The sequence below is a fragment of the Siniperca chuatsi genome, linkage group LG18 (genome assembly GCF_020085105.1).
Source record: "Siniperca chuatsi isolate FFG_IHB_CAS linkage group LG18, ASM2008510v1, whole genome shotgun sequence".
NCBI lineage: Eukaryota > Metazoa > Chordata > Actinopteri > Centrarchiformes > Sinipercidae > Siniperca > Siniperca chuatsi.
In genome coordinates, this window is record NC_058059.1 from 9,908,986 (window position 1) to 9,927,376 (window position 18,391).

The 18,391-nt window shown below is 39.5% G+C and overlaps 1 protein-coding gene across 2 annotated transcripts in view; it reads right to left on the bottom strand.

Annotated features, from left to right (window-relative positions):
• Positions 1–15,363, bottom strand: part of ctif (CBP80/20-dependent translation initiation factor) — a 53,674-nt gene extending 38,311 nt beyond the window's left edge. Inside the window, exons 1-5 of one of the 2 annotated variants that reach the window (XM_044173701.1) lie at positions 15,172–15,363; positions 5,583–5,817; positions 4,752–4,823; positions 2,621–2,743; positions 1,669–1,742 (exon numbers count right to left, since the gene is read on the bottom strand). In XM_044173701.1, coding sequence (XP_044029636.1) covers positions 1,669–1,742; positions 2,621–2,743; positions 4,752–4,823; positions 5,583–5,759 — 446 coding nt within the window. In that variant the 5' untranslated portion in view covers positions 5,760–5,817; positions 15,172–15,363. The remainder of the gene's footprint in view (positions 1–1,668; positions 1,743–2,620; positions 2,744–4,751; positions 4,824–5,582; positions 5,818–15,171) is intronic. The other variant, XM_044173700.1, reaches the window with a different exon arrangement.
• Between the last annotated feature and the right edge of the window lie 3,028 nt (positions 15,364–18,391).

Here is an 18,391-nt window from a genome sequence, read left to right on the forward strand (position 1 = left end):
TAGGACCCCATCATTCATAGTTAGAGGCTGATTGAGAAAATAGGTTTTCAGGGCCTTTCATTTTCATAATCATCAATTCAACACTGACATTTTTTATTTGCATTAACCTGGCTTTATCTGAATACTGAAGAGGCAGCTACATTTAATAAAATGCTCTCTAATCACTGACCACATGATGCTACAACAGACTTGTGTCACCTCTAGATGAGGCTGGCTAACGAGACACACATTTCATTCACTACAATAAAAAACTGCATAAAATGTTTTTTCCCCAAAAGTAAATAATATGAGAGGCACAAGAGTTTTGGCAAACAGAACTCAAGAATTCAAATCAGAATTCAGCAAACTTCAGAGCTTGTAAATATGTATCTGCACTACTGTTTATTATGGTACAATAGGTATTATTATTCTTATTATATGTAGTGTTTGTTCCTAAAAAAGATGACATTATATCCATTTGATTGACACCACTGCCCGAAGAGACTTATTATTTTACCCACACTGTATAAATACATGGAGAGCATTTTGGGGTCCAATCGCTTGTTCTTCTTACACTTTGGCATATTGACTGAAAGAGGTGGGCATAAAACCACCAACCCTACAATGACTGGCCGACCTACCAACACTACCAGCTGGGTTAAAACTGAACCTCTACTGAGACTCTAAGCCACAGCAAACTCTCAATTGTAAGGCCATTGCTTTCACACAGCTTTAACTAGAAGGGCAGAAATGACTCCTAATTAAAGTCATCAATGTCAGTTTTTATTCAATATTCAATCGATACTACACTTCATCTCTGTCAGCATGCAGGGAGAACTGCTTACATCATCCCACTGTGCCGGCTCCTTCACTGTGTGCTCAGATGTGCCAACGTGGCCGGATCTTAGGTAGCTGAAGCTGCCTGCAGCTGTTACCGTGGCAACCAGTCCTCTCTCCAGTGTATTGTGATTTATGTCTCATTCATTTCCTTTCTTCCCCCCCGCCTCTAAGTTTCAGGTCTAGCTCTTGTTAAAAATAATTTAGTCACACAGAAGATGAATTTTTTTTTTTTTATAAAAGATTGACACACAGACCTCATTTGTATAAGACTAACAAGAGTTCAAGCATTGAGGCTTAATGTTTTCAAAAGAAGCAGTCAAGGCTCCGGTGGTTAGATGTAATATAAATGTGGCTTTTGGCAGAAACAACATACTTTTTATCAGCAGCACAAACAGTTCAGCACTGTAGCTTCTTGATTAACTTAAAGTTTGTTTTGGATGAAGAGACAGAGCTGGCTGAGCCAACTTGCAGAAGGTACATTTTTTTTATTTGATGTCCCTTATTGCATTTTGAAATACCCACAATAAATGCCAGCAATTATCTGGGTCTTAAAGACAAAAGCTGGGAAATACTGGCGAACCAGGAGAAAACTAATTCAAGATTTCGGAAACCACAAATGAACAAATAAAACTGTAGAAAAGACAAGCAAAGTCAGGTTGAGAGGAAGTCAAAGACAGTGAGAAGAGCAACTAAAAGAAATAAAGGAGTGTTACAAAGTATGAGAGCAAGAGGCAAAAGCTAAGAGATTCATTGTGTATCTAAATCAGTCATATGATCCTCCACAAAATATAGTTGGAATTCAGATCCAGTAGACTATGCGTTAGGTTTGTGAAAGAGCAAGGCACCTACCCGTGTGAGTCCATTGTGTTGGCAGCCCATATGTCTGTCCCCAGGATGTCAAAGGAGCCATCCCTGTTCCCGTTCTAGACAGCACACAAAGAAAAAGGAATGATGGATATTTTCAGTACCATCACATACCTAGCTTACTTAGCTTGTAACATTTATAAACAGGTACACCACTGGAACTACTCTTCTTAAAAAGTTATAAAGTCAATGCACGTAGTATTTTTTCTTTTCTTTCTTTTTAATTGAAAATAAGTAAGTAAGCTGAAAAGAAATGAACAGAAAACGTTTTCTGCATACTTAGCAATTGTGATAAGAAGTTCCGTGGGTCTATCGTATCTATGACCCCACAGTTTTCCTTTTAGTTTATTTAGGTTGTAGATAAAAGATGTATTCCACCACTTCCAGAAGTTGGGGGACTCGTGAGAGACACATTTAGTCAAGAGAAGTGTCAAAATAGTAGCAGAAGAGATATCCAGACTTTTATTCCCTAGTATGGGTCAAGCTCCAGAAATGTTGGATCCCACACTTCCCATAATGCGACTCAATACCATCTGACATTAGACCCTCCTTGCCAGATAAATACCCACATCTTTCAATCCACACAAGCCCAGATTGTAACACTGTTTTTTTTGTCAGAAATTCGAGGTTAAAAGCCCCTTTAAAGCCACAGAAGACATTATACAACTGTTTTCACAGGCTGAGTAGTGCTCCTCGTGACGAGTAAACGGATCTACATGTGCAAAATCGGTGGAGTGCCCCATTAACATTTAATGATTTGATTTTGGGGGTGACATGTTTAGGTGCTTGTGGTCAAAGATGGTGAATGACTCCCAAGGGAACAATACAATGAGCATGGCAAGAGTATCGGTCCCTCAATGTGTCCCCAAGACATTTCCTTTCATTTCTTTCAGAGGTGATCAAGAAAGAAGACAAACACACACAGATGCATCTGTACCTTGGCAGGGCCTATGAACTGGTTGTTTCTGCCTCTGCTGCCAGAGCGTGAGCCAGATCCTGGTCTAGACCCTGAACTGGGCCTGGAACCTGTACTGCCGTTACTGCTGTGTTCCCACTCGTCCTGCGGAGATGAGAGAGGGGATGAAAGAAGAGGACACTGGCACATTTACAGAAATGTTAATTAATGTGCATTATGTCCTTATAAATAAATAAATGAAATGAGCTGGTTGGTCTGCCATTTTGTCACTGGAGACTAGTGTGCCATTTCTCCTGCTTTTACACTTGTTTTGTGTGCATATTAGGAGTGCAACAACAACCTGTATTGTATTCTATTGCTTAGCAAAACAATTCAGAGCACAGACAACAGTGCAGCACTGTGGTTATTGAGCTGAGATAATAGTTCCCATTTTTGTCAACACATGTTTGTTTCTATTATTGCTGGTTGTTTCTGACTATCTACTGCAAGGGAAGACATACCACATGCGTTGTCAAAACATTAGTTTCATTGCCAAGTCTTGGATATTATACTGAAACTGAATGTTAAAACAACCTAATTTTTCTGCACTGAAGATATATTTGATGTATTGATTTAAATACTTACATTTCAATTCTAGTCTCTCTCTTTACCTCCCTCATATTTTGGTTCACTCTGCTATCTTTGAACCTCTCACCCATGCCGTTTCTCCCTCACCACTCACTTCCTGGTGAATCATACCAATGAATCTCAGAGGAGCAATAACACTCTAAATCACTGCAGACTGCGCAGTCAGAACAGAGCAGAGCAGAGCAGCACACACACACAGATATTTAGCAGACTGACTGATAATTCATTTAGGATTATTCAATTACTGGCTCTAGCCTCACAGTGTCCCATGTTAGCCATTAAGAACATACTTTGTCTCCAGCAACCGTAAGGAAGCAGACGAGGTGTGAATCGCTTACGGCTGGTGTTACAGTCTCTTCTAATCATACACTAGAGCAGCTGTCGCAGAGGGAAAAGCTAACCCGAACATACAGAAATGAGAGCAGAGCAAACCTACGCTTTAATCAATGTGATGCTCCAGTGACCAGAGGTAAAATCAGGGCTGTAGTGGAGGGTATACACACACACGTAAACGCTGTTTACTCACCGCTGTGATTCTGAAACTGCGGTTATGAATATTTTGCATCTGTTTAATGGGGTAAAACTAGGCCTACTCTTGTAGTTTCTGCAGACAAGCAACCACCACCAACTTGTGCGATGCTCATAAAAATCAACAAACATTGACATTCATGGGATAGACGAATGAATGAGACTTCAGAGGATGGACATATGAAATTAACCCGAAATATGCTGCATCAAATAATATCTGTCAAACAAAAGACCATGAAGTAAGTAGCAAGCTATGAGCACTTAAGTGTCATTAGTGTTGTTTTAACAGGTACACTTTATCTAGGTTGTTGCTGATTAAACGTAGCTTGATAGTACATGTCCCATATATTTCTATATTCCCACACCATTCCAACAATATGTTGTTAATCTACAATGGCTGCGATTACACTATGAACGTTTAAGTCCTGTTTTGCGCGCTTTCAAATTTTTTAAATAGAGCCTTTTCACATCAAAAAATGCAGGATGCAACAGCGGAGATTGCAAAGAGACAGAACGTAAAGACGGTGCAAGTGATTTAAGATTTAAAGAAAAAAATAAAGGAGGAAAAGAGATAGAAAGTGATTTTAGAACCAGCCATTTTAAGGCATAATCTAAAACCAACTAAATTCAAAACAGAAGATTATAACCTGCTATAAAATGATCTTTTAATTCAAGGACTAACACTACAAAACAACTCCACACTACAAATTAAAATGATTGTTTTCTGATGCTGTTTTCTGAAGGGTTGCTTACATCAGTAATGTTGGTAAACAGCAGTAAAACCGGCATAGTTTCAGAAACATACAAAATGCTGATTTTTTTTCATCTTCACTTAAGTTTAAACAAATTAATTCCCCATCAGTCACTTTTATTATTCTGTTATTGTCCAAACACTGAGCTATATAAAAGACAAGATAGACTGTATTTGATTCAATTTGATTTCTATTCATTACGGCCATCGTGATGGATACGGTTTACCTACATACTTCACACTTACTGGCTTGAACGAGCCTCTCCCCCGTGAAGACGTCCAGCTACCATCTTTCTTGTTGTTACAGTCATCTGTCCACTGGAGGAGAGAAATGGGGATAGAAGGTGCTATCATTTCTGAAAGGGTTTCTGTTTACATGTAAACAAAACCAGTGTTGTGCATGAAAGCGCTAAAAGAGTGCTGTTCATTGAACACACTCATGCTTTTGATGAACGGTGAGCATGTTTTGCAGCTAATGAAGTTAGCAATGCTCACACGCTGTGTTTTACGGCACCCGCCACTTAGCATGACGCCGTTTTGTGACACAGAATGTGATGGGTCACAGATTTTTGAAACAACACAGCAAGCTGAAGCATCTGACCAGTCTTGGGAAATATCTACAAGTGAATGATGATCACAAGAAATCATTAACAAAGGGTAAGATGAGCTAACAGCCGCAAAGTTCCTCCATCCAAGTTGGAAGAAATAAACGTGAATTAGTTCATTTTTATTTGTGTGAGCTGAACTTTGAGCTAGCTCTTGTGAAGTGTGAACTTGCACAACACTGCCAAAACCAAGTAAACAAACAATACATTTCTTGGCCGTTTTTCTTTTATAACGGATTTAACATGAGTGTGTGTTGAGTTTCTCATGCAGAAAACAGGACAGTTGTATATGCAGCCACATTGTTTGTGGACATACCTCTACATTTGTTTGCATACACATTACGACAATAGGGGCCGCTGTTTTGATTCAAACCAGAGACACCACCGGAGCCTGTAATAAACATAACCACTACTGCTAACAGATATGGGACTAATGAAAGCATGTCATCCATTTAAGTAATAAGGCCCAGACCTGTGGCACCTTGCCACCATTGTCCAAGTCCAAGTCTCCATCTGCCTTGTCTCCCAGAAGCCCCTGCACCTGGTACTCCAGCACATAGCTGTCGATAAAGCGCTCCAGCTCTTCTATCTCCTGTGAGCGTGTGCTCCCGGCCTCAGACGATGCAGACGCCACCGAAGAGTTCTCCATGGCAACCAGTGCTGTGATGGGCGGAAGGGGAGGAGGGGAAGGGAGGGAGGAAAGTGACCTGCGCAGGAAGAAGACAAAAATACAGAGAGAGTGAGCTAAAAATTCTACATGACTAGGAGCTTCTATGTTAAAGCATTCATCTGCTGTGATTAGAAGGTTGTGTTTACAATAAGACCTCCAACATCAAGACAACAATGGCATGATTGTCAAACAGACATAAGGTGAACCAAAGTCCCAGAGGAGTGGAGAGATTAGATTGTTTACATTTCATTTAGCCAAAATAGTCATGGCAGCAACAACCTGTTGAGTACAGTAATAGTAGAGCTGCAACAATTAATCAATTTGTTGATTGACAAAAAAATGTATCAGCAACTATTTTGATAATCGATTAGTTGTTTAAATATTTTTCAAGCAAAAATGCCAGATTCTCATTCATGATAGTCAACTGAATATATTTGGGTTTTGGACTATTGGCTGAATAAACACTGAATACATCTCCTTGGGCTGTGGGGAATTATAACAGGAATTTTTCACTATTTTCTGACTTTTTTTAAAAACATGATTAATCGATAGATTATTCATATCGATAGATCAAGAAAATAATCTGCAGATTAATCGATAATGAGAATTATTGCTAGTTGCAGCCCTAAATTCTAGCAATAACAATAGGCTTTTCTCTCACCGTGGTCCTCCTCAACTTTTCAACACTCAAAGAAGGCATATAACCTCACTGCTGTCAACAAACATCCATATATGCACTGCTTGCTTCCAAAGTATCCAACAGCAAGACTGACCTGGTGTTGAGCTACAGCCGACCCAGGTTGTGTTTTCACTCAGATTACATCAAATCAAACTTTTGAAAAACCTCTGACTCATCTCTGCTTATTTCTCTGTCCAAACTCCCTCTGGTGTCACAATTCATGCACCTCTCCATGTCCATTTCCCTCTTTGTTTTTCCGCCTCTTCCCCGCTGTCTCTCTGTCCTGTCACTGTTGTGTGTGTGTGTGTGATCACCTGACCACTGGCCAACAGGGAAGCAGCTTCCTGCCTGCCTGTCTATTGCTACTAAGCTCCTTTACATCATGGCTTGATCACCAGCCATGCAAAGAGGATTTATGGCCTTGGAGCACGCAGAATGGTATCTGCTGAGCCCTGGGGACTTACTGGGGTGCCCGGTGCATTTGCAGCCAACAAGTCAGCCACATAAAGTTTAAACCCTTTGTTTTGGTTTTGGCCACAGGGCTATCTAATGCCATGGTAATTAGGAGTGCTATATCCTAAAGACTCTCTTTAGTCTATATCTTACATCAAGTCTGATCTCACTAACTGCTGCATTATGTAGCATCTCATCAAATAACAACACAACAAAATAAAAGAAAACATTGAGATCACACCAACTATTTAAACAGAACAAATAAAAAATCATGTTTATATTCCTTTTTGAGTACCACTAACACTAAAAACCATGTTTACAACTACTGAGTTAGTATTACAAGGAGGGAAAGGCGCCATTTTAGCACCTCAGAATCTCCCTACTCATCACTACCCTACTGCTTTTCTTTATGTACATTTAGGAACTACTGCTTTAATCTTTGCACACTATGTAGCAGGGTCAACATGTCCTAATCTGACCTACTGTAGTGTCAATAGTATAATCCATTTGTGTCAATAGTATAATCCATCCATACATTGATGCCAGGGCTTTGATTAGCCTGGTGATTTGCAGCTAGCAGGCTACAGAAGCACACGTGATGCATAACCCTCATGAGCTATGTATTTGCATGTCAAAGCATAATCATACTGTACATATATCCACATATACACACACTTACATTTGCACTAACTTCATATTTATATAAGAGTGGAGATGTTTCTTTTTAAAAATTTATTCATTACTTATTCCTACTGTTGTTAAACTTCTACACAAATTTAACGTGCATTTGAGTGTTCATGGCAATTTGAGAGCATAAGACAACTTAAAATTAAACTGCTGGCCCAATTTTTGTGTCCTATTCCTCCTACATCACATGCTGCTGCCCCAAAATCAGACCATTTATGTCGCAACACCAATGTCTGTCCCAGCTCAGCTCCAAAAAGACAGATTTCACCCAATAATTCAAGTCATGCCACTCTTTAGTTCATCTAGCCTGATTATCTGAGTGAATTATCAATGCATTTCACTTCATTCATTTATTTATTTGATAGACCTGTGTACACGTGGCAGACAAACAGCAAAGTCAAGCATCTATTTACAGTTGACCGTGCACTGTAATATTTTGCAGTTTATTTAACCATACTGTATATACACTAAGTTGCCAGTTAATAAAGTACAATTCAATGAACTTCAGTGCAATAGCACTGCACTACCTCTTATCTTAACAAAGCTTATAGTATTCAAAAAAAAAAATTGTCATGGTGTCAGTGAGGTGTTGATTCACCTGCAAGGTAATTACTGAGGCTGCAGTTAGTGGTGGAGTTATTTTGAATTGTGTTTTGAATATTTTGTCCACCCCAATTTACATATGTGAGGATACAGGAGCATTGATGAGACTCTGTGTGGCCTTTCAATTTTCATCTGATGTCATAATTTCAACTGTTCTGATGTGAATATAGCAGAGTTCCATTAATTACAACACAGTTTAAATGAATGGAGAAACATTCAGTAATAGTAGTCTGGATGTTTGCAACACATTGATGCATATTGGTAGTGGCTGCAGCTCAGTCAGATGTCCTACTCTTGTCCTTGACATGTGGTATAGAATTACTGCCTGAGGGGAAACTGTTGCCAATAGCTATTGACCCGTCCATTAACGCAACTCTCATTTATTCCCCCGTCTTTTGCCTTAGTATCTATGATTTTTTAAATTTATTTTAGCCCCTGTGCAATACTTTCATAGTTCATGTGCAGGACCAACAAATCACCAGGTCTGTCTGTGCATGCATAATAGTCACCCTAAATAACATCATATTCAATATCCAAAGTAAACACTGGTTCTGTGTCTTTATCATAGACCTGTCTCAAAGTCCTTTCTATCCTGCTGTGTGTTTCATAACACATCACTCCAAACCTGCATTGCTTTTTCAAATAAGGTGTGTGTTGCTTTCACAGTAGGTTTATCTTTCAGCTGAGTCACAATAACATCAGTGTTCTTGTGGTGGAGGAGAAACAAGTTTGCCTTCCTAACATTATATCAGTTTGATGTTCCAGGGTGGCACACACCAGAATCTCCAACCAAACTGTCTGCAGTCAAGTTGCACTGTGGGTCATGTAGGTGCCAGGATTTTGACAAGAAAGAAGAATGCATGGAATAAAAAAGATGATAGACAATGACAATGTTATAAAAGTGCAATGCTAAATCACTGAGTACTCTTTTTTTTATCAGTTAATTGTTTGGCCCATTAAATGTCAGAAAATAGAGGAAAAAAAGCCCATCACAATTTCCCAAAGCCCAAGGTGACACATGCAACATTTTAGAGGCTGTAGTTTCTAGTATTTAGTCTACCTTTATTTATATAAATGGGGTAAACAAATTATTAGAAACACTTAAAACGCAGTATAATTCAATCACAGTTATGACAGAAGCAGCCAAAATTAGCATAAAATTGACTTAACACATCTCTTTCAACTAAGACTGAACATTATAAACTTTATGAAGGTAGAATTTATTGCAGGACTGTTGTATTAGACTGCATCAGTTTTAGCTAGGTGTACCTAATAAACTGGTAATTTTGTCCATTTGAGTCACTGAACAATAAAATGCAAAGCAGCATGTACTACAGTACAACCAAGCTGAATCCTGTGCCCAAAGCCCAGCACCATTCAGTCAGATGCTAAACTGGCCAGACAGACACAGCATGGCACTGGACAGCACACTGTTTCTTTGTTTGAGAAGCAGAGACAAATGCAAATCTACACCATCCATACTTCATGATAGGATAAATCACCAAATAGCGTAGAGTAAATTGATTACAAAAAGAAACAATTATGATCATGAACTACTGTGCAATATCTCTCCCTACTCAACTAATGATGCATGCATGCAAAGGGAAAAAATAGCATAATAATTATAATAATCAAATAATGCAGTTATCTTTTATTTTGGAGAAACTAAGTGCATAACACATGGTAGGTAGGAAGGCATGGTAATGTGGTGAATTCACACATTCCCAGGCCCATTGAATGAGAAGTATTGAAAATTTATTACCAAGTGTTAGAGCAAGGTATAGCAATGTCTTGTACTTTTCTTAGACTTAGGCAACTCATTATTGACTTTTTCTCTGTTAAGGAAATGCTTCCCTCTCTCTCTTCTTGTGTTTCTTCATGGATTTTGATTCACTGAAACAAGCTCTACTCTAATGGGCTCACATTTATTTGTCAAAATGTATAGATTTAAGTTAAGATCAGAAATTCCATAGTGAATGCAAGTATGCTGTGTGTCTGAATAATGAAATGAATTACTATTCTCAAGTTTCACACTTAATAAATAAGTTATTTCTGCATGAAACTGAAACATAAAGCATAATAACTATGTAAATCCCCTGAGGTCTAAAGACACAATACCACTACAGTAGACACTTAAAAGTCTCCTAACAAATCATACTGGCTGTATCATGACATAGTAAAACAACACAACACATTTCATAAAACAAACTCTGAGCCATCAGTAAATTGCAGCCTTTGATATGGTTACACACCACCCAAACAGTAAGAACCATAATCCACACAACCCAAACAGAGCAGAACATGAGAACCTAGTCTCCCCAATTACAGTCCAAGTCAATGTTCTCACCCCATGCAGCGAGAGCTGCTAATACGCCTAATCTGGTCTACTACTGACTGGCTGACTTAACAAACTCACACTTGGGTTTAAATATAATTTGGAGTAATCTATTTTTGAGAGCACAATAGCGGCATGGTGTCTTTGAGTCTAATCATTCAGTTGACATATTTGCTAGTAGATATGAGTATGGATGTTAGCAAATAGGTTAGCTGGAGCAACAAACAGACTTTCCTGCCCAATTGTGATAATTTGCAAACAACAAAATGTAAAAAAAAATAAAATAACTGCAGTGACTTTGTTTACACATATGGATGCATGTGAAAAATTGTGTGTGAAAAATTGAGTGACACTGCAGAAAAAAGAATCTATCCAATGTGTTTTGGAGTATGCTGCTCTGAATTTCACTGCACATATTGCATGAGAATGTGACAAATAAAACCTTTGAATCTTGAATCTTGTTTTGTATGGTGTCCTTTAATATTTTGTACATTATCAGTGGAGAGAGTAGCGCCAGTGTGAGATTTGGACAAGAGTTGGGTAGCCTCTCTTCTTCCATAGCATGAACAAAATACTTTAGACAGGTGATACGCCTACAAAATGTTGATGAAATAATAGCAAACTTTTCAGCTCGAAGTGGCTCTGTTCACATCGCTTGCACTCCTTGCTTCACTCACTCGCAATGCTGTGGAAAAATATCAGGCTTTATATAGCCAGTACCAATCAATTAAAAGAATTCCTTAATTGACCCCGATCCTATTCCTGCCTAAAGTCTCAAGACATCCAGAGTGTCATTGTACTGTGGAACTGATGTGGCAGGATAGTTATGGACAGGATATCGAAAGCCTCTCTTCATCCTCTTTTGAAGCATGTAGAAGCTCAGGCAGTACACATGCAAGATGTCACTGAAATACATGCAAAACACACAAAACCACCTCTGCTGGGAGAGCAATAGTAGCCATAAACTACAAAATGGCATTTACAGAAAGTTGTAACAGGTACAATGTTAATCACTACACTAAAATTGAGAATATGTGTTTGTAGAGCTAAAATTACAAACCAACTTCAAAAGGAGTATGTTGTAGTTCCCGCCTCCCATTCACTGTGACAAGCTGTTGAGAGTAAATGTGTTTACTCATACGGTGTGAGCTGAACGGCCAGAATCTAGAGGAACAGACCAGTAGAGGTGGTCCAAGGGTATGTGCATGTGTATGTGTGTGGACACTTAAAACAATAGCCACATTGTCCCTCCCTATGCCCCTGTTGTGACCTAATGGGAGAGGATTGGGCATGTGCAGTACTGTGGAACTGTTGGGACAATAGCCCTATAATGCTATTCTGTCCGGATCCACACACACAAATACAGAATCCTGGCAAACAAGTGAGGGTGTGTGATTCAGCTCACGACTTCACAACTTGTATGGAGTGTAGATAGAAGTTCTGAGGCCGCAAAGCTGAATAAAAGTGAAAAGAGAGGCAACAAAGGTTAGTTTGCAACAGAGCTGTGGCCATTATTAGTCGGGGTTGAACACATGAGATGATGACAAAACAGGCAACAGTGAGAACAAAAGGTTGGCCATAGAAAGACCTGTGACAATAGCCCTGCCGCTGCTTGTTTCCAAAAAATAAAGGCTATGTAATTTGCTACAGAACAAGCCTACTCTACATTCCTGCAATAAGCTAAAGGCCTTATGTCCTCAGTTTTGAGCCACCACCTGATATATCGGCTCTTACACAGCTACTATATGATTTCCTCAGTCACGACCCATGTGATCTACCTCACCTCCATTTGTTCTTTTCCCACTCACTCATCCATACACTTCAGGCACCGTAATGAGCAGCAGTTCCCACTGAAATGAGGCTAGATTTCTGCTACGCAGGCTGAGTCAGGGTGATCCAGTTTTCTGCAGGCTACTCCCACTCTCTCCCTAACATGCAGCTGTGTTCGCTCCTCCTCCACATTCTTCAAAACACTGCATGTATAACTGGGTGTGCGTCACAGCCCTAAACACTACCCCATTTCTGGGGCATAGAGGCAAGAGTTACATGCTGCTACTCAAATGAACCCTGGCATCATTATTTGTTACTTGTCCTCTGGGATCGTTCTTTTATTTCCTGTCAGTGTTTGACCTCTGAGGGCAGAGTTCACAGCCTCAATCACCCATCACATCATTGCAGCACTGATGTGCTCTTTCTGCAGATCACTGGGGTGATGACACTGCACTGATTCTGCTTAAATGAAGCTGTATTTCAGGCCAAGTTTAAACATCAGCATCCCTCATTTTTCTAATACAGTGACAAGGCCATCATAGTTTTTGTATTTCGTTGCTCAAAAGCTAACTTTCAAGAGTAAATTGGACTGTTGCTGCGATGTATTCAGGTAAAAAATGAAGGGCTAGATCATAGATTAGATCAGTTTAATGGGAGAGGACCCTAAGCAAAATGGTAATTTAATTTCACGTGCCACCTCTGTCGTGAGATGATAAAGCTGTTCAGTCACCAAGCACACACCAACGATGATTAATTTATACGTCATACATTTGTGCAGCCGCGAGAGCAATCTATATACGTTACAAAGTCAGGATAAAATGCCATATTTCACCTGAGGACAATCTAAGAATTGTGAATCTGAATGAGACCCAGAACATCTTAATGTTTATGCCAAATATTTCCTGACAGTAACAATACCTCATGCCACTGTCACAACATGCAACATGTATTCAACATTAGCAAGGTCAATTACTGACAGTATATATAGCTTGCCAGATCTTTGCTTTACTTTGTGTTAATTACTATCAGTTAGTTGATGATACAATCTCACAACTGTAAATATGTGAATAAGATTCATAGTCGATGGCTATTTAGCTGTGTCACCAGATGGATACATGTTTAGTGGTTTCTTACATACTTATATCCATACAAACAATTCTATACATGCCCTAAACTTTCCTGCCGGCATAGGCCCACATTCAAGCACTGGCACTGATTCAGTCACAAACATGTCATTCTCCATATTAAAAAACTTTGGCAAGTATGTCTAGGCCCATGTAAGATCAAAAAAGAGTTATGATTGCGTTCTATCTACTGACATTGAATTCATAAATAATAGATTTTTAATTAATACCATGTTCACAAGAAGTAAAAAGGTTAACAAATGACTTCATCAGTCTGGGTATACTTTAGATGACGGGCACTTTGCCAAGTTAAAATATAATACAATGAATACAGGGTTCAGGATGAGACACTCACTGAACCTGACTTGCAACTAGGCAGACTGGTGAATTTGCATGTCTCTCTACTTGAAACAGGCGAGCAACTTGGGGAAGGATCATACACTGAAGATTTCCTTTAATCAGAAGGAACACATTTTCCTCTCAGCAGGATTGGATAAATTTGATTATCAATTCATCAATCCATTCTCCACTGAAACGGCTGTCTGTCTAAGATAAATCATGCCAATTCGGTCTTGCTTTTCTGCATCAAAGTGTAGCAAATCCTGTCTCATTCAAGTCAGGAGGGTCTCTGTTGTGTGACTTGTGGTGGCACGCAAACCGTTCCTTTACTTCACTAAAGTCACTCTGATCCAATCAGTCTCTGAACAGCAGGAATCTCAGGAATGTTATGAGCAAACCTGACTTAAGTATAACCTAAAAACACCAGTCAGGACTCCTGTAGGATAGATCACTTTGTTTTGAAAGTCTGTAAACTTACAACTTATGACTAATGATATATAATTGTATTGATTTTTAAGTGGCAAGGACAAGTTTATTCCAACGCACATTCGGCTTGGTTTAGGTTTATCCCATCTGGTACTAATTAGTTAGCAAAACATTAGCCAACCAACTACCTAAACAACTGCTTGTATCTGCTTCAGTTTTCATTACACATGCGTTCAAGGTATATCAGTGATCTCTTCTTTGTCCTGCCACAGACTATCAGCAGCTGTGATCCACTCCTGTTGTTAGGGTCAACAGCTGACAGGTTGCTGAACTGTAGCAAGCTCAGCTCCTTTCCAGACTGACTACTATTATTTTGAACGGCTATTCCTGTCATTCCTGCCCTGCAAGTATAACATTACGTTACTGAAACCAAACTGATTGCAAAGGTGACCATAACAACTGATCACCATTACCTTAGCTATAGTTTTTTTCTATTTAGCACCTCTATAACCACGCCCATGCTTGTCTGGGATGCTAGCACTGTATGTATCCTTTAGTAAAGTAGTGTATCTTAACAGGACCTTTATGGCAACGTTATCCAAATGACTGCACCATAATGCCCCTTGTCAAAGTAACAAAGACACATCTGGAGGCGCCTCCACACCCTGGTGTGTCTGCCCGCGTATCACCGGTAACAATGGTGACGCAAGCTTTGCGGCTAACCAGCCGGCTAACGTTAGCTAGCTCTTAAGTACAACAGTAAACAACAGGCCACATTACGAATTCAACCCACCCTGCGTCAACTGTGCTATATCAACAGGTCGGCCAGCTGAGGTCAAAGCATAACCAGGTCACTCACAGCGACAACTCGCAGCAAATCCAGCGCATCTTATAAAACTGTTATCTGGTTACCACGGTTATAACACTCCAACCGACAGACACCTTCACCGGCTTAAAATGAGGTAAATCCTTTACCCAAAGTGAGATTCTGACTCCTGGGGGGGGGGCCCGGGATCACCTCCTGAGATCAAATCCGCCGTGTCATGGGTGTGTTTCTCAAAAAGAAAAGTGGGAAAGAGGATTAGCTTATCTAGTGGTAACTCCGACGTCCCAGACTGTGAGGAAAAAGGGAATGCAGGAATGTGACGTTCAGTCCGGTTTGCTGGCAGCGTTGACACGTGCACTCAAGAGTGAAGCATTGTGGGAAACGTGGTTCAGTATTAAAAGTGTTGTTTGAGAAGATAGTTGTTTAATAACTGGTTTGATGTGTCGCACTCAGTGGTGGAACGTAAGTAAGTACATGTACTCAAGTACTGTACTTATGTAGGCTACAATTTTGAGTTAATTGTACTTTACTCGAGTTTTACTTTACTCCATTTTCTGCTACTTTATACTTCTACTCCACTACATTTTGGAAGCCAATATTGTACTTTTTACTCCACTACATTTATTTGACAACATTAGTTACTAGTTGCTTTGCAGATTCTGATTAATAATACAAAACATAAATCAACTAATACATATTATGGATTATTATGGATTAAGCTATCCAGCTGTATATACAGTAACTGAAATTATGTCCACTTTTACCTGCTGCAACATTAGTGATGTTTACACATTAAGTGTATTACACAGTAAGACTTTGAATGCAGGACTTCTACTTGTAACAGAGTATTTTTACACTGTAGTATTGCAACTTTTACTTATGTAAAGGATCTGAGTACTTCCATCACTGGTCACACTCTCCACTGTCATTGCCTCTCTACTTGCTGGGCAGACAGTTTTGATACAGCACGAGGTGATAAACTAAAATGAAATAAAATGGCTGGCTGGTTCAGTGGAAGTTCTTTCAAAGTTTAGCTGTTTTAATGTTGCTAATAATCACATTTTGTTCCTTTCACTGTTTTGTCCTCATGGCTAAAGCCACCAGTAGCAGCTATTGTTGGGATATTTTGACAACTAACTTGTAGTTATACTTTGTCACTTCTTTGCAGTGCTTGCAACAATTTTGAATCCAGTCTCACAGGTTAAATGTGTGTAAATAATTTCCCCTGTTCTCTCTAAATAGTAGGTCCACCTTTGCAGAGGGATATTTGTTGTTAGTAGTTAAGTAATTCATAGTTAATGGAGTAGATGGCAGAAAACAGTAGGTATATGTGAGATCTGAGGTGTGAATACAGAGTGAATGTGAATTTTGGCACTGTAAATGTGCAATGTGCAATAAACACTTAATATGTCAAAAAATAATTTCTGTTTCATTCATATTTCTCAACCTAAAATTCTGTCCTAATGTCTCTAACATAAGTGCACATGTACACATCTAAAGCAGGACTATCAACAGCTGTGATTACAAATGAAGCTCACAGTCTGATTACACATCCAAACACAAAAGACTGCAGATCACAGTTTAAGCCTGCTAAAGAATCTTTACAATGTAATGTTACGACCCCTTGTGGATGATGCGAGAAGTGCAGTTGGAGGAATAGACTGCTTCACTGTCTTTTTTCCGCGAGTGTTTATGTGTGATTCTGTAGATGTAGATGTGTGGATGTGTACATATTATGAATATGGATACCACAGGGATTCATCAGGGTCCTTAGTCAATATGGTAGACAGCTGGAAGACAGATTGACTGACAGATAGACCTGCATATAAACATGAATCAGGGCTTCGAATAGTCAGTTAGACACACAGAATACAGACAGAATGATACACAGTACAGACAGATGAACTAAACTCTGGATTAAACGACGTCTGAAAGTGGACCAGTGGACAGACAGCTGAGTGGAAATACTCCCCCCGTGCTCCAGATGGCTACAGAATATGTTCGCCACCACAGTCAGAGGCTAATTAACTACCATGGTGTGATGGAGACTCCAGCAGGTTACTACACCCCCACCCCTTCTTCTTCTTCCTCTCAGTCTCCCTTTCCTCCCCACTCGCTCGCCTAGTTCTGACTATCCTTAGTCATCCCATAATTACTTTGTTGTCCTCTTCACATCACCCGCAGCACTGCAAGCCATTCATCCTTCCATTTCCCTCCCATACTGCTGTGCGTTTTGTCTCTGCAGATGCTCCGTTTCCTGGCATCTCTTTCTCATATGAACTTAGCTATAGCTTTTGTCTTTTGATATGTGTCAGGAAGAAATAAAACCTTTGATGTGCCATCCTGAAATCTGCGCTCACTCTTGAGTGAGCTGACCAAAAATGTCAGAAAACAGTATAATAATTCCCTCTCTGTTTTATAAATCTTACATCTGTTTCAAATCAATGAGTCTACTGAACTGCAGATTTGAGACTTGTATGAAGCTAAGGTGTAAAAATTCATAAGATTCAAAGTAATTTGCACTGTTGCCAAGGAAACCATAATGTTGAACTTCTATGTAATTTCAATTATCTAAAAATGACAACACAGTACACACAATACTTTGAAAAGATGTTCACAAAAACAAATCCATTAACATTATTTTTTACCTAGTGTTTTCTTAACATAATGAAGACTAATATTAAAGACACCCACAGAGGAGACAGGATTTAAATCTTTTCTATGAACATTTTATTGTTTTAATGTTTAGTCAGGATGTGAGCAAGCAAGGTCATGCAAATCTCAAAGTGTACTGATCTCAGTCACATTTCTTTGTAGGCAGTGCCAATGCTTTACGGATATATATAAATGAAATTACATATAAACATAGATCACGTTACAAGTTTATTTTGTCAGTTTTCTCTGTGTTAAAGTGAACCTTGCTGTTAATATCCATTTTAATGTTGGTTTGACAGTGGCACGGTAAATTCTGTGGAGCAAGAGAAAGAGAAAAGAAAGAGAAGCAAAGGTTGAAATTGGCCTCGCTCCTCAGGTTGCCCTGCACAAAGCTGAATCCCCACCAGAGGGATGGTACCAAGGCACCAATTAGCAGTGGAGAGGGCGCATGATGATATTTCCGTGTGCTTGTGGCCTGGGCAGCTCTGGCTGTGTGTTATAAAAGGCAAAACCATAAACATGGAATTAGACAGTACAGGCCCCACAGCTCTTAAGGTCACCGCCTCACCCCTCCTGTGGCTTGTGAGAGCAACGGTGTGATATAAACAACACTGGCCAGCAAACTGTTATTACTGTACATGCAGGTTTGGGTGGCTGATTATTTGTGCTTGTATGTGAAGTTCATTAGGCCAGCGGCCCTGATGCAGTGGTCTG